The following is a 17441-nucleotide window of genomic DNA, read 5'->3' as shown; positions in this document are numbered from 1 at the left end:
AAAAGGAGGTACTATAATGTTAATTTGATACATACCCAAAGTAAGAATTCAAAATCAGAGATACTGACACTTGCATAAAATCCTAGGAGGTACTTCCATTGTACTTCAATAACTTATTATATAATTTATACAATACAATACTTTTTTCAAGGTAATTGTTTTCTTTACCTATGCAATTACTTGCCATCTGACACTTGCATAAAATCCTAGGAGGTACTTCCATTGTACTTCAATAATTTATTATATAATTTATACAATACAATACTTTTTTCAAGGTAATTGTTTTCTTTACCTATGCAATTACTTGCCATCTCCTTTGGTTCTGACTTATTGTACATTGATCTTCATTGTGTTTTTATTAGCTATAAACAATGTCTCATACATCAGTTACATATGATTGAACATAGTATTTCCAGTGATCCATAGCATTGGAAGAAGAAGTGGGATAAAATTACTTTATGTGGAGGCACATTTTGTTCTATTTTTTGCACACATTTTTTGATAATGTTATTATGATCTAGGCACTATATGTATTAATTTCAAAGACCTTTTAGATAACAAAACCTAGTTATTTAAACGAGCGATGATTGGAATTCAAATTGTAGTGCTATACTGACTTTTATTTCATTATGAAGAAAAATCATATCTCTTTGTCCTATAATAATTTCAGTTCTATAAAACAAGATATATTATTCTCTCTTAAATTATGTTACAGTTTATTCACTAATGGTAGCAGGGAAAACTTATGATTACCATCAATTTCTTCTTTTATAGCATGCAGTTTTTATTGACTGACCATTTATCCCTGTAAAAGCTGAAAAGTATGAGTGGCTTCAGCTAATATTAAATAAATGAGGCTAATTAAGAGTCTTACTTTAAAAAAATCAATTTTTAAAATTTTTATTCTTTTTCTATCTTCCCTACATTTTTATTGGTGCATTATAGATGCACAGAACGATGGGATTTGGTGTTACATATTTGTACATGCACACAGTATAACAATAGAATTTGGCCAATATTGCTCCCCAGAATTTCTCCCCTCTGGTCTAAATTTTTATAGAAACAAAGGGACAGTTTCCTTGCTTCTCCATCCATCAACCTCCAGCATCTGCCCTGGACACTTCATAGCTCAGGTATGCACATATGCATCTGCCTATTTGAGGAGATACAAACACCTCATAAAATATCTTTCTAAAGGGATTTTAAGAAGTTGTCAAATTCAATACATTCATCCACTTCTGAGATATTTTGAAATGCATTTGAACTCTAGTTAGTAGTTATAAACCTTTTCTTGATCACAACACTTCAAGAATCTTAAAAAGTCAAGGTGGAATTTTACTCACCATAAAAAGGGAAGAGTTACTGATACATGCAGTGGTACAGGCATACCTCAAAAACATTATGCTAAATGAAAGAAACCTTACATATAAACTATAGGATTATGCTTATGTTGCATTTGGAAAAACAGATTTATGGTGAAAAAAATTGGAGCAGTGGTTTCCTCAGGGTGAGAGGCAGATGCTGAGTAGGCAGGGACATGGAGGAGCTTTATGGGATAGTAGTAATGTTCTTTATCTTGATAGGGATTTGGGTTGTACATATTTCTCTTTAAACTCATTGAATAGATGCTCAAATTTTATGCATTTTCTCTTATGTAAATTTCACTAAAAACAAATGTGTAAATAGTGAACTCCAGCTAATGATGCACATGCCAAAGTGTTTAGGGGTTATATGTACCTTTGCCTTCATCTTTTCTTCAAAATATATTTTTAAAATAAGATGGCCTGAAGGAATCATGGATATTGTAAAATGTTAATGGTTAAATTTAAATGAAATAATATAGAGGTGTTCACAGAGATGATTTTATATTTGAAAATTTTTGTATTAAAATGTTGGGAGAAAATAGCTATGAACCTTGCACTCCTGAGAAAAGAATTTGCATACAATTTCACAGGCTTTTTAGACTCCCAGAAGTCTACCCATGGCCAGGAAGCTCCTGAATCCCAGGGTAAGCATTCTGGCTCTATAACTTGAAGGTCTATCATTAAGTACATGTTAGGATAAACATGTTTTTTCCTCCTGGGTTAGGGAAAATAAGACTGGTTCCTTTCATTATGCTTACAATTTTGGTATTAGACTATCTTGAAAAAATAATCTGATGATATTCTTTTCTTATTTATATTTTAAAACAGCATTAAAAAGGGCAACAAAACAAAACAGGGCCTTTATAATTAACCATATGATGCCACAGAGCAGGATGAGAAGTTTAAAAGGAATGAAACTTTGAAAAGAATAAAAATAAAGTTTTGTCAAAATTGAAAAAAATCTAGATGAAAATATATGGTATAAAAATAATAATTGGCCAAAAAAAAGTGAATTACCATTTCATGATCTTTTGATATGGTCCCAAACTTACTTCCTATTAAAATCCAGGAGAACTTAAAAGACTTTGCTATTTTTATTTTTTTATTGATTTTTTAACAAAATAAATGACAGTGGAATGCATTACAATTATTATTTCACATATACAGCACAATTTTTCATATCTCTGGTTGTATATAAAGTATTTTGACACCTATTCGTGTCTTCATACATATACTTTGGATAGTTATGTCTATCACATTCCACCATCCTTGCTAACCCCCTGCCCCCTCTCTTTCCCTCCCACCCCTCTATCCTATCTAGAATTCATCTATTCTTTCCATGACCTTGCTACTTTTAGAAAGATTAGTTTAAATAGGTAGATAAACAGACAGATGATATACATGATGGAAATGATAGATTGAGAGATAGATACACAGACACACAGACAGGATTCTATAGTGAAGAACACTTACAATTATTTTAAGTACTTCCTGATACAAGAAACTCATCTTTACCTAGCTTCCTAAAAGTTAGTATTGCCTTGGCAAAAATGATCATACACAAAACATACACACTAATAAGAAACTGGAAAGACACTTGCAACTTACATTGCAAAGGACTAGTATCCATAAGATATATTCTTAATGATTTATACATGGGATAATACACATACATACACACACGTTATATATAATTTCTAGTAAATGAAAAGCTTTTACTGCATCAGAAGAAAAGGAGCAATCTAGATAGAAAAATGGGCAGAAGATATAAACAATTGGTCCATGTATGTGTGTGTGTGTACACACACAAACATATATATATATGTTGTTGCCCTTTTTAATGCTATTTTAAATTATAAAAAAGGAAAAAATATCATCAGACTATTTTATAAATATATATATATAAAGTTTACTCACTATATACAAAATAAGTGCATATAAAATATATCAAGTTGTGATTTTTCTTCATGTTATATTTCATGTTATATGCATTTTACCGTAATTTTTTTAAAAAAACAAAGACCAAGATTCCTAAATAGAGTTTATAATAATCTCCAAAATAAAATAAAACTAAATAAAATAAACTAATAAACTAAAACAAAGGAATATGAATATATATGTGTATATATATATATATATATATTGTTCTATTATTTTCCTAATAAAGGATGGTAGAGAACCAAGTATGGATAAATATTGGTTATATTAAAAAAATAACATTAGAGACATAAGTCAAAACAAAAATTAAAAACAAAAAGCTAATAATATAGGTTAGGGAGGGAATAGTAGGATGGAAGGACATGAATAGAAGTTAGATCAGACCTTGTTTTTTATCTTGGAATACAAGTTGTTTCATAGATTTGATTTTGGAACTATTTAAATGTTTTACATAATAATAAGAAAAGTTAACTTTAAAAAGCAACTTGGGAGTCTGAGGAAGGAATACTGCAAGTTGAAGTCAGCTTTAGCAATTTACCAAGAACCTTAACAACTTAGCAATGTCCCAAGATCCTGTTTCAAATTTTAAAAAATTAAATCAAAAGAACTGAGGATATAATTGAGTGACAGAGTGCCCCTGGGTTCAATTTTCAATACTGAAAAAATAAAGCAATACATAAAAAAAAACGAGAAAAGTAAATTTAACTGTTTGCAGTGTTGGTGGCACAAGGAATCATTTCAAATAATTTAAAAACACAGTACATTCCAAATTATATCTACCCTTAGGACAAAAAGAACTCAAAAAGGGAAGATCTTAAATTGTTCAATCTATCAAATTTCTAATAATTTTATTGCTTTTCTGAAACTAAAATATAACACAAAATACAATAACAATAAAATATGACATAAAAAGAATTATATAGTATATAAGGTATGGTATATAAACAATAGGATAAAGCAAATATGTAATTACATGAATGTCATTAGCAACAAAGATTTCCTGTGTAATGGAGATATAAAATAAAAATAGCCAAAACCATCTATTCTTCAATTTGAATTGGAAAGATCAATTTGAGCTCATTATGTATTTTCTCTTAAAAGGTTTTTCTTTGCTCTGTCCAATAAAAAGCTGAAGACCTTTGAAAAGTTATAAAAGCAAGAATCAGACTAGTGGTAAAAGACATCTCTAATTCCAGACTATGATTTTTTAATACTATTTCCCACTAAAAAAGAAGAAAGGCTTCTTGGAGTAGCTTATAGATCTGGAACAAGAGATACATGGATGAGCCTGGATTATCTTCTCATACCTGGAAGCTATCCAGAACTTCTGGGATCATGTCAAAAGAAATCCAGACATGATCCAAAGCTCCAACCATGTTGAAATAGGACAATCTGGGCATCAATAATAGTAAGTGTGTCTAACTGAAACACATCAAAAACATTTAAACTTGTGAGTTCACAATGATACTAAGCAAATAAAATTCACTGGCCACCTTCAGAAGATGCTAGGAAACCCACTCCTTATTTTGAATACTAAAAAAATACAGAGAAGTAGTTAATTTGCTTTCCTGTATGAATTGTATCTTCACTATAATCAAATATTTGATGAAGGAGGGTTTTTCTTTAAATACACATTTCAGTAATAAAGAAAGCCTAAGGGCAGAGAGGCAACTGGAAATGAGATAATACCCTAGGTAATGATCATCAATGGATTCTGACACAAAGACAACCAGTAGTTCTGTCAATCTTGATGGAATAATATCATCATCACAACATACTCCATGATAGAGATTTGTTAAAGAAAAAAAAAGTTATATGAAATTAATCAATTTTAATTCCCAGTTGCAGGAAGTTCAGAACTTAAAACAATATCATAAGGATGCAACCAGAAAAACCAAGAAAGTGAGAAAATATGGAAACAAATTATTAGGGGAGAAAAAAGAAAAACCAAAAGGCATTTATATATTAAACATATTTAAACTGGGTGTGGTGGTTCACACCTGTAATCCCAGCAGTTTGGTAGGTCAAGGCAGGATGAGAAAAAGTTAAAAGCCAGCAACTAACTTAGCAAGAAAGGCCCTAAGCAACTTATCAAGACCCTGTGTCAAAATAAAAAATAAAGAAAAAAGCTGGGGATGTAGTCAGTGGGTAAGTACCCCTGGGTTCCATCCCCTGTACTGGAAAAAAAATAAGTTATTAAATAGATTCTCAACCAAATGAAACTGAGGTGCCTTGTTTTGAACCTTGTTTACTTTAAAACAAAGTAAAATAAAAAAGAATTTATGAGGACATGTGGGAAATTTGATTACCAAAAGAATATGTGAAGATTTTAAAGACCTTTTGTAAATTAGTTTAGAAAATATTTTAGAAAATAGTAGTATTGTAATTTTTGAAAGAGTCATTGTTTAGAAACAGATAACTGAAATATTTAGGGGTAAAATGACATAATGTCTGGAATTGGTTTTAAAATCTGTAGGTGATGATCATAGGAAGATTGGCAAGATTAAAGAAAAAAAATGGCCATTCACAGAAAATATTTGAGCTGAGCAATAGTACATAGAAGTTCATTGTATTATCTTATGGACTTTTGTATATATACTATTTATGATTTTCCATAACAAAAAGTAAAAACTAAAAAAAAGTTAAAACTTGAAACTTACTTTAGTATGTTGAGAAAATTTTCTCTGAACAACTAACTCAACATCTGGGAAAGGAATATCCATGTTTCTATTTTTAGATAAGGTCTTCAGATGTATAATGTGGTTTCCATCATGTAGGTGAGGCATAGGATCAGGTAGCTCCCATATCACCACAAGGAAAACATCATCTTCCTTACCCTTTAGTAGAAATTCAGGGAGGACATAGAAAGTTTAATTAATTGGTTTTACTTTGAGCTACTTTAAATAATGAAAAATAAAACATATACTGCTGTATCCATCATCCAGCTTTATCAAATATTAAGCCCTGTGTATCGCTTGCTAATATAGTTCCTCTTTCTTTTCTCCCTCCAACCAAGAATAACCAGTAAACTGAACATGGTGTTAGTCAAATGTCCTGATATTTCTACATGTACATGTTCAGTCCTTATCAAGCTTAATCTATAGGCTCTGAATGAAGAGTCAGAATAATCAAAGTGAAAAATGGTACAGTAGAACTCCAAACAATTTTGATGTGGGCAGAGTACTATATATATTTTGAAGCTCTTGAAAGGGGAATCTTTGTGACCACAGACATTGTTAGGTAGAGTATCCTGAAGACCAATTGTTTTAATGATCGATCAATTGTATTATTCAAAAGAAAGTTGACATATCCTTGTGCTTTAGAGTATATTACTAAGAAATTCCTTTCTACAGTACCATTTTGGATTGTAAAGACGACAAAGGAAGAGTATTGAATCAGGGAACTGCTTTACTTCTTGCCCCAGCTAAAAGATTATTAGTCATCTTAATCAATGTTGCTACTGCATGATTGCTTTCCTATTCAAGACTTGTGTGATCTTAGTTTCCCAAAAGAAAATAATAAAGGCAATGAGTCCTTGAATTCTAACTGACAGGGCAAGATCCACTCAGCAAGGATAAATGATGTAGCCTTCATTTTAAATGTGAAGAAGGCATTAGTAATCCTAGGTGGTAATAGAGTCACAGGAAAAATAAATTAGCCTATCTCAATTCTCCCAAAACAGCCCTGAGCAGATTGCATCATTAACCTTAAAATAAACAAAGCAATTTTGGTGACAAATGGAAAAAGTGACTTGAGCATCTCTGAATGCATTATGGGTTATAAGGGACACAGCCTGCTGAGGAGCAGTTCCAGGAGCAATGAATTATTCCCCAAAGAGGATATAAGCAATGTCAGAGGTGGGTAGCTGTATGTAAATTTAACCTTCCTGATACTGGCTTTAGAGGATCAAGACTAACTCTGCAGCAGAAGCTTGATGGACAGGATGCTGTGCCTGGACAGCTGTTCTTTCTGCTTTTTTGCTTGGACCTGGACACAGTTAATTAGCAGTCTCACAGAAAGTCTGATGGATAAACACTATATTCAGTTGGCTGACCAGGGAGGAATTACATGATCTTATTCACTACGTACTTTGGTTTTCCCAAGAAGATCACCTATAGCACAAATACAAAAATATAACCATAAACCTGGATCATTTTGATAGTTCCACTGAGCTCCAAGGCAAGGATCAAGTACTGGCGTTTTTCCTGAGTTTTGAGAAAAATCAGGCGTTTCAGCCAATGCTCTTCCTCTTTCCAGTCTTTCCCTTCTGGCAACGCTTTCATCTCTTGCCCACTGCCGAAGTCCCAGATTTTAACTGTCCCTGAGCACACAAGGAAAAGACTCCATGAATAACATAATTTGTGGAAAGCTTGGCTTTTAACTCAGAGCAAGCTGATCTGATTGAAAGCTGTCTGCCAACAATTTATCCTACATTTATTTCTTACTAAGATTGATAAGTGAAGCTCCCCAGGCTTGCTATGTATGAAATATATTTCTGTATGCCTTGATTTGTCATAGGCTGATAAAACCCCAATAGGATATGGCAGAGTCTCTAAATGTATGACAGTTTTTATTATGGTTTGGAGAAGTGCCCCCCCCCCCCAGGCCCATGTGTTGAAGACTTGATCACCAGCTATGCTACTGGGAAGTGGTAGAACCTTCAGGAGATGGGATATGGGGAAAGGAAGATAGGTCACTGAAGGAGTGCCATTGAGGGAGACTGTGGGACTCTGGACCCTTTTGATCTCTCTTTTTCACTTCCTGGATGCCATGAGGTGAACAGCTTTCCTCTAACACATGTTCCTGCCATGATGTCAGCTCTTTCACCACAGTCCCAATCAAGCAACCATGGACTGAAGTCTCCAAAACTACAAGCCAAAACAAAACTTTCCTCCATATAGGTTAATTATTTCAGGTGTTTGTTACAGAAACAGAAAGCTGTTTTCTGTGGAAACCCTTAGACTCATATTTGAGTTTCCTTTCTGTTGAGTTTTCTTTCTTTTCTGTTGATTCTCCCTGTGCTTTTTTTTTTTACATTACGACTTTTTCATTGTGGTAAAATTTACATACAATGAAATTCACATACCATAAAAATATAATTTTAGGAGTTTTGACAAATATATCCCTCATGAATCTAATGTCTAAACTATAAAATGGAACATTCCATCTGCCAAGGAAAATATTCCCAATGCTTTGCAATTCATCCTTACCTCGTAGGCAGCTACTATTAGTTTTTTCTATCATCATAGAATAGTTTTGCCTATTTTTGAACTTCTGTAAATGGAAACTATAGCTGTCACTCATTTCCAACATTAACACGTAGAAGGAGGTCACATCCAATTTTCCAAATCTTATTGGAGAAAATTACAAACCAGTGACAGTTAATGACAGACACCACAAATATCCAGTTTTTTTTTTTTTTTACTTTAATTCAGCTGCCATTTTGCAAGTACTTGTTTTCCAGTCATACCAATTCACCCAACCCTGCTGTTATGCCTCTCAAAGCAGGGCAGGCAGGGCCCATCTCCCAGGACTTTTTGCTACCCTGGCCCCCATACAGGCATTTGAACTATCACACCACAATTATTATTAATAGTTAGATAATTACAATAATCTGTCACATTTCCTAAGGTACTAACATGTTTTAGGATGTTAGTGCCTATTGATTAATAAAAGGTTTGAGGGAATTCCAGCAGATGAGAAACTATCGAGCTTAGATCTGTTTGTTACATGGGAAATTAAAAAAAAAAAAAGGAATGTTGACTTTTTCCCCTTTACATTTGAAATACATTTGGTTAAAACCTAATTCTCAATGTAATAGTATTTGGTGGTGATTAGGTCATGAAGGTGGAGTCCTCAAGAATGAGATTAGTACCCTTATAAAAAAAAAAAGATCTTAGAGAAAGCTCCCTCATCCCTTCCACCATGTTGGGGACGAAAAGGCAGCATTTATGAATCAGGAAGTGGGTCTTCACCAAACAAAAAAATCTGCCAAGGCCTTGATCTTGGACTTCCCAGCCTTCAGAATTGTGAGAAATAAAATTCTGATATTTATAAGCCAATCTATGGGATTTTGTTATATCAGCTCAGTTTCTGCATGATCAGCTTTGTTCATTTGATTTAGGGATGAAGGAGCCAGAAGGGATGATAATCAGTGTCGTGTTGAATGCCTATTTCTAATTTATTACAAGTAGCAAATTATCTTCCTAATGGGCTCTTACGGTGGTCACCACAGTTTAGAGTCCATTGGACTTGCCTTCTTAACACTTTCCCTCCCTTCCTTTAATCCTATCACCTCTCCCTATCCCTCTAGCTCTTATCCCTCGGCTGTAATCCTCTTGGACATCCAGAAGGTTTTCCCTGTGCTATTTTCCTTCCCCAATCAGTGATACTCAAACCCTATGATTTGTTCACTAACAACATTGAACATTGATTAAGTGCTTCCCTACAGGCCCTGTACTGTGGCAGGAACTTTGGATATAAAGTGAATAGTCATTGTTCTTGTCCTTGAGGAGTTTATGGTTTCATAGGAAAATGGTCATACAAACAATTAAGAACTTATCATGTTCTCCTTCATTCCTGGCTTAGGCAGACCCCAGTCCTATGGCCCAGATTTCCTTCTACTTTGGGATATGGGCCATCAGATTTAGTGATGCAGAGAGCAGGCAGAGGTACAACTCTTCCTAAGTGGTGGTTGGGGCAATAGTGAGAAGCAACTGATGGCTTGGGGGAAGAAGTCCATAGAAAGTCAAAGAATCCTACTTTCTGAGTTGTCCTAGATGGAGAATCCTTGTCAATTTAATTAACAGACCTCGGTGAAATAGAAATTGCCAATATTTAAAAGAATCTTAGATTACAGTGTGGGGAGCCACACTGAACTGACTACGCCCTGCAGTCCTGATGTGTCAGCTTCTGACCAACCACTGCATTCCTTGTGGCTTGGTGGGAGACTGGCTTGGATAGCAAGGAGGTCTTCTTTGTGGGTGTGCCCCCAAGGTTGAGTTACACTTACCTGTTCCCTTGTAGTTCTTCCCCTTCTGCCCTACTATGGATAGAAGGAGAGCTAGGGAAGCCGTCCTGAAGCTTGTGTAAAGGTAAATTGTGTCTGTGCTTTATTTTATATTCCTGCCAATTCACAGGAGCAATCTTAGTTCAGATGCCCATGCTGGTCAGGGGTGGCATTATAGGACTAATGAACGTGGGTGCATGAAAATACTATGACTCTCCATCAGATATTGAGTTGCTTGATCCTTATGCCTGATAATAATTGTGTATGTCATTCAGAATTTCTATTATTACCAAGTTTTCTATGTATGTAGGGTAAGCTTATGGCTTATTCACACTGCTTTCTTATGCACTGTTCCATATGAAAACCAGTTGCATTTATTCATACCTCATTGTCTCAGCATTAATGGTTGTTATTTCATGCTGCATTATCTTCTGCTCACTTTCAAAAATCAAACTTTTCCATTAGATTACTTACTTAGATTCCATCAATTGGCTTGTAAATAAGCAATTCTTTAGTAAATATGTCCCTAGAATCAACATATTCTGAGTTGCACATTCAGTTGGCCATGCACATAAAGCACACTTTTGTGGGAATTCAGAACAAGGTAAGATGAAAGGTGGGGCAGTCAGTAGCTTTCTAGTTCCTAGAAATTCTATGCAGTGCTCCACAGCTTGAGAAACACAAAATAAAATTTCACATCTGGAGCCTGACATTTTCCTAAGTTTGACATGGTATATGCCCTTAAGGAGTTTAGACATAGAAACAAGTTCAATATAAATTTCTAGGCATGCTATGCCAAGGTTGGCTGGATATTTTCTGGTCCAAAAAATTGGATCTAATGTCTGGTTTTTAGCTGATGGTAACCCCAAAATAGGATAGAATGAGTCAGTGCAACACAGATACTTCCTACCAAAGATTAAATGAGATACTGTATGTGACAGACTTTTGCAATTAGTTACAGCACTATACAAATGCAATATTATTTTTAACATCAATATCAAGACATGTCTATTACACATAAGACACTCTATCATTGTTCATTGAGGCAGAGCAAACTCTGGCATGTTTACATGTTCCAGCCTGATTCATGTTCTTTCTTCAACCCCCAAAACTTGCATTCCTAGCACAAATTCTCAAGACATTAAGCAGGGAGGCCATATTCTGGATATTAGTCTGACCATTATATGCTCCTGTGGCAAAAAAATATCCACTTTCGTCAACAGCTGCCGAAGTCACTTCAATACTGAAGCCATGAGGGTCTAGAATCTGGTATATTTGGAGGCCAGTCTCAAGTTCCCATACCTACAGAAAATAATGACAACCACAAAATCAAGTAATCTCATACATAAATACATAGGCTTTTCAATTCTTAACAAAATTTTACCATATTCAAGACAGCCTCCAAATTTGTACTCTGCATGTCTCCAACCTTTCCCAATCCTCTGCCCTAAGGGCTGGTTTGATCAAAGAACGTTGGTTTGCTCTGAATAAATGCAGAGCTGTTTAAATGTTATTATGCTATCATGCAGTACGCCCGCTATAAATGTAGATGGCAGAGGCAGCCAGCGGCTTCCATTCCAGGCAATCTCTGGCTGTGGGGAAAGTGGTCACTTGTTACTTGCTTTAGTTTGGGTTTTCAGTTTCCCCCAAAGGCCCATCTGTTAAAGGCTTAGTCCCCAGCTAGGTGTTACTGGGAGGTAATAGGACTCTAGTGGGAGGTTTTCAGTCTTTGGGAATGTGCCTTGAAATGGATTGTAGGACATGGATCCTCCTCGTTCTCTCTTTTGCTTCTTGGTGTCCATGAGGTGAACAGTTTACTCTACCTTGCACTCCTCCCATGTTGTGCTACTTTACCCCAGTCCCAAAAGCAATGGGGCTAACCTACCATTGTACTGAAACCTCCAAAACCATGAGCCAAAATAAACCTTCCCTCTTTATAAGTTGGCTGTTTCAGGTATTTTGTTATAGCAATAGATAGCTGATTGACACGTTTACTGTAAATGTGAAGTAAGGTTAGCAGCAAAATAAAGATGTAACAAAAGCAAGGCAGACAAAAAGATCAAATTGGATGTATTTCCATGACATACATACACATGAGCCAGGGATCATAGGACAGAATATGTGAACAGCTTGCTATGTGAGAGAGTCCTAAGGCAAGAGCTTGCTAATTGTTCTAAGTAGTTCTCTGACTAGAGACACAAACCTAGAGGGAGAAGCAAAGAGAGAGAAGGGTAGGGCAAGACTCAGAAGGGGCCATCTGTGAAATTAGGCTGGAAGTAATTAGAAAATCCAGAAATGTGTCAAAATTCATCTTTATCTCTCTTTGGTAACATAGAAGAAGCTAGAAACCTATATTTGTAGACTTGCTCTCTGAATTTCTCCCCCTTGTAAATTAGACTTCCAAATAAATTACAAAATTTAGCTAGCACTACTAGGTGATTACACTTAAGATTTTTTGGGGGTGGGCATCTGTACAAAGGGTCAGAGATGGGAAACTGTATTTTTCCTCCAGGGAAAGAGAGCTGTTAAAGTTAAGTGATGAGACCATGCGAGGAGATGTAACTGATGAAATAATCTGAGAGCCAGAAAATGGAGGGCCGCTGGCTGAGAAGTAGTACAGCCAGGATTTGAATAAAGTCACCCTGGTCCTACAGCTCATGTTCTCGACCTCTGAGTGTCCCTGGGTATAGATAAAGTCTTCAAAGGAAAAGAGAAATCTTGGTCACTGCATGAATGGGTTTTAGGTCATCCATCTCCAGCCTAAAGTATAGTCTCTCTCCACCCAATCAGGTATAAACTCTACCTAGATGAATTCCTTTTCCTTCTTTTGTCCTGCACAGGGAGGACAGTTTCCCCTTAAGAGGCCATTATTGTAGGAGAGCAAGACAGATCTTAGTTTTACTTTTTGTCTAGTTACTTTCTTTTAAAATTATCTTAAGTGATAATTAACTAACTGCACTCAGGTGCTCCTTTATTTGGCGTGAAAATTTCCAGCAGATGTGCACAAAATATCAAAAATTGAGAGGGAATTTGAAGGGTTTCTTGAGGAATTCATTTTACCAGTTCATGTGTCTCTCTCCTCTTAGAGAATATGTGAAATACCTGTTGCAAAAAACTCTAGCTATTGATGCCAGGCAATAGCAGTGGTTACTGACAGACATGGTTAGCACAGGCAGGTATCCCAGCCTCTGCACACAGCAGCAGTGGAGCCACCAGGGTGGAGCATAAAAATCAAGAGGATTTACAGCAGGTAAACCTGGGTTCATATCCCAGTCCTCATGTTTACTAACTATATTATCTGGGGGAAGTCACTTCAGCTCTGAGCTGAACTTCATTAAAATGGAAGTTTTCATCTGTCCACAGAGAACTTTCATGAATTAAATGAAATCACGGACAACATGCTCTTGGTATCCTCCTATAGGGGTCATAGCAAACATATATCAATTTTCTTTCCATCCTTCTCAGCATACACTGTCTACTCATAGTTCAACTGTGAATGGAAAAATGGAATCAGGCTAGTTTTCCCTCCTTGATATATTTCCTTTTATATTTCTAAAATGATAGTGAAAGTAGCCTTATTTATTCAAATAAGCATGTGACTTGGTAGCAAGGAATATGAGCTGGCTTAAAATGCTTGTTTTTCATGTATTCATTAAAGCTTAAAAGGAGTTCCAATGTGCAATCTCATCATATGCACCACTACATTTACTTAGTCATGCAATGATTTATATAATCACACAAAGCAGAGAAAATTCCATTTGCTCTGCCTTTATCTATTGAAAGAGCCGATATGTACTCACCTTAATTATGGATTCAGAACAGATAGTGAGTACTTGGGCAAAATATGTGTTATAAAGTATGACGTTGATTTCTCGATCATGAGTGTGAGGAACCTGTTTTGTATCCTGTATCATCTTAGTTAAAGGATACATATCTATAACACTTGATCCTGAAACAGAAGTAATCATCTCATAAGTATTCAATATTAGACCTTTGGAATTTACCCAACCACAATCAGTGAGATTAATAATATCAACACCCAGGAAATTTAAGAAGGTGAAAATATATCCAATTACTCTACAACATTTTTGACAAATAAAGCATTTATTTTGAACTTCATTATTTTTCAAGTGCAGGTCACTTGGACTTCACTGGCATACCTTTTCTAGTGATCCCCAATTAAAGCTTAAAAGGAGTTCCAATGTACAATCTCATCATATGCACCACATTTACTTAGTCATGCGATGATTTATGTAATCACACAAAGAAGAGAAAATTACATTTGCTCTGCCTTTATCTTTCAAAAGAGCCGATATGTACTCACCTTAATTATGGATTCAGAACAGATAGCATTTTATAGTACACTTTTTCCTTTCTCTATCATGCCTACTAATGACCTTCCATTTGGTGCACAGCAGTGATGGGAATGACCAACTTTCTGCTGAAGGTGAACTTCTAATAAGTGGTTGAAATTAGTGTTAGAGAGTCCTTTTCAACCAACAAATGATAAATCACTCCGTGAGTGAGATCTTACTAAATATAATGAATGGGAATAATTGTAAGCCAGTGCTTGCAATATCGATAAGAAAGGTTAATTTCCAAAATGACATAGTGACAGATGCAGTTAGTATGGCCATGAGATGGAGAGCAGGGATTCTTGCACTTTTAAGAGGGCATTTGGTTTGGTTTTATAGCTGTACTATAAATTTCAAGTATTGACTCTCAAAATCAACTAATGGTATGTTCTGTTTTAGTGTAATATATAGAAATATTAATAACAATATCAAAGCATCCTGTCACTAAAATAAATATAAAACTTCTTCCCCATTTTATTGAGGTGGAGATTAAGTTACCAACAGCAGACTTATTTTTCATTTAATTTTTCAAATCTTTCCAGAGAAATCTCCACTTTAAAAGTTTTAGCAGGAGTTACTAAACACTTTCCTAAGGTGCTTACATTTTAAGAAAAAAATCTGTTTATGTGTGAAGAAAGACTGAAATGGTTCATCTGGAAATATTTCTCAATTCGAATACTTCAATATGGAAATGTGAGAGGCATATGGTAACCAGATAATCAAACCACATTTGGAACTTCTTGGTAGATTTCTTAACATTACACTAACAATAACTAACTTTATTTAAAATTCACAGCAACAAAGCTAGATATGCTTATGGACATGGGGCAATTTTCTACTTTTTTTGGTTGGTTGTACTACAACTATGGAATCAATGCAGTACAGAGAATGAATGTGGATTTAGGAGTCAGAAGCTTTAAGATCAAATTATAGTACTATATTTTAGCCTTCATCAGTTGAACTGAACTGTTTGAGATTATCTTGCTATTTACAAAATAAAAAGTTAATAATTTCCATTTCATATGGAATTGCATAAAGTAAAAAAAAGTATACCAGTTGTCATTGCCTTAATAAGAATGATAATGATAATGACAGTGCCAGTAACAACATATTCTGCAAAGCATTTCCAGAATGTGGTACTGCTGTCATTGTAGCTTAGAAGACTACTATATAGGGAGGCTTCATGTGAATCAAGCATGAATTAATAAGTTTCATGTAATTCTTATGTCAAGTTCATGGCTATAGTCAACACATGCAGTTTTAGTGGCTAAGCAATACACACAGAGTTTGCCAGCAGTTTTTAGAGGAGGTCATATAAAAGAGGGTGCTTACAACTGGAAATAAGTTCTGTTTTATGAGGTGGAAAATTACTTATCCAGCATGAAGTGCTAGGTCACTCCTAATCCAGAGAGGAAAAATCAACACAAAGGTTAAAAATAATTATTTTCTCCATCAGAGATAGCACTAGTCATTTCCCTATTTTAATTAATCCCACAGGAACTCAGAGCAGGTGGTCAGTGAGAATATGCTTAGGAAATGTAATTCTGGCTTAGTGTTCCAGAAGGAAGGACTACTATTAATATCATTCAGTTTTTCTTCTAAAGCCTAAGGATGCGCAAATGAACAGTGTTCAACCTAAACGCCTAGCAGGGTATCTTGTCGATATAGTGTGTCTAAGAGGGCACAATAAAAATTGGTAACAAATCTGTTGGCTTCAGCACTGGATCCTAGTCTCTCTTTCCACTGCTCTTTGTTTAGAAGCAAATGCAGCTGGGAGGGTCTGTATCCTTTCTGAGTAACTGGGTGATACCAGAATTCATGGGGCCAAATTGCCTCACTGTGGAAAAGGGACTAATGCTGGTGCATGCTGGGGTCACCATTCTAAGACAGGATCACATTCATGTTATCCAGGGTCAAAACAGAGCTGCATATGGGAGCTGGATTTCCCCTAGATGTAGCAACAGTTTACAGTCCTCTTGGCTGCTTCACACAGGCTATGTGTTCTTAGCTTCAGGAAAGTGCAGTTACACATTTCATCCATCTACCCATATAATAATAAGAAAGAATGGAATAAAAAGAAATATCTACTGTGGTAAATGATGCTTGGTTATTTCCCCTTCTCATTTTTTTCCATAGTAAGTGCTCAAGTATTAATTTTTTTAAAGGTTAAAAATCAGGGCATGAGTTTTATTTGCCTGTGTTTGGGTATTCTTACCTGCAATAAGCATGCCATGATTGGTATCATATATCATAGAATAAATCTGCATGTCTCCTGGTCCTCCCTGGCTGTCATGGAAGACTTGTAACAGGGAGAGAGTCTGTATATCCCACACCCTGAAAACCTGGGGGAATAAAGCACAGAATTCACCATTGTTTATACTTTGTCTTTCTCACTCAAGACATTTAGGGAAAGCATTTTCAGAGTCTGTAAAGTCTGCAGGGAAGTACAATTTATTTCATGAGCACACATTTGCAAAGCTCCAATTTGGTTCTTGGCTTATTTATTGTTCATTAATATCAGAGGAAAACAACAACAGTGATTAAAGCCCTGCTCAGAATTATACCTGAGGAAGGGACTTTTTCTATTGTTATAGTGGGGAGGGGAGAATAGTATTTTTACTATTTAAAAATGTGGAGAAATAATAATAGATGGATCATAACTTACTGTTGAATTGAAGCCACATTTCTCTTTTTGCCATGAATAAGAAAATAGGGAGACTCATAGTTTAGGTGGGAAGCTTCAAATTGTTCTTTCGTGATTTATAAAGATGGGAA

At 35.2% G+C, this 17441-nt stretch overlaps 1 protein-coding gene across 2 annotated transcripts in view; it reads right to left on the bottom strand.

Annotated features, from left to right (window-relative positions):
• Positions 1 to 17441, bottom strand: part of Wdr64 (WD repeat domain 64) — a 125873-nt gene that overhangs the window by 31083 nt on the left and 77349 nt on the right. For both annotated transcript variants that reach the window (XM_026390771.2, XM_077802823.1), the window contains exons 11-15: positions 16882 to 17008; positions 14112 to 14260; positions 11490 to 11613; positions 7448 to 7623; positions 5963 to 6139 (exon numbers count right to left, since the gene is read on the bottom strand). In XM_026390771.2, the coding sequence (XP_026246556.1) occupies positions 5963 to 6139; positions 7448 to 7623; positions 11490 to 11613; positions 14112 to 14260; positions 16882 to 17008 (753 nt within the window). The remainder of the gene's footprint in view (positions 1 to 5962; positions 6140 to 7447; positions 7624 to 11489; positions 11614 to 14111; positions 14261 to 16881; positions 17009 to 17441) is intronic.

The sequence above is a fragment of the Urocitellus parryii genome, chromosome 9 (assembly GCF_045843805.1).
Source record: "Urocitellus parryii isolate mUroPar1 chromosome 9, mUroPar1.hap1, whole genome shotgun sequence".
Lineage (NCBI taxonomy): Eukaryota > Metazoa > Chordata > Mammalia > Rodentia > Sciuridae > Urocitellus > Urocitellus parryii.
This window is presented reverse-complemented; position numbering and strand designations above follow the sequence as displayed.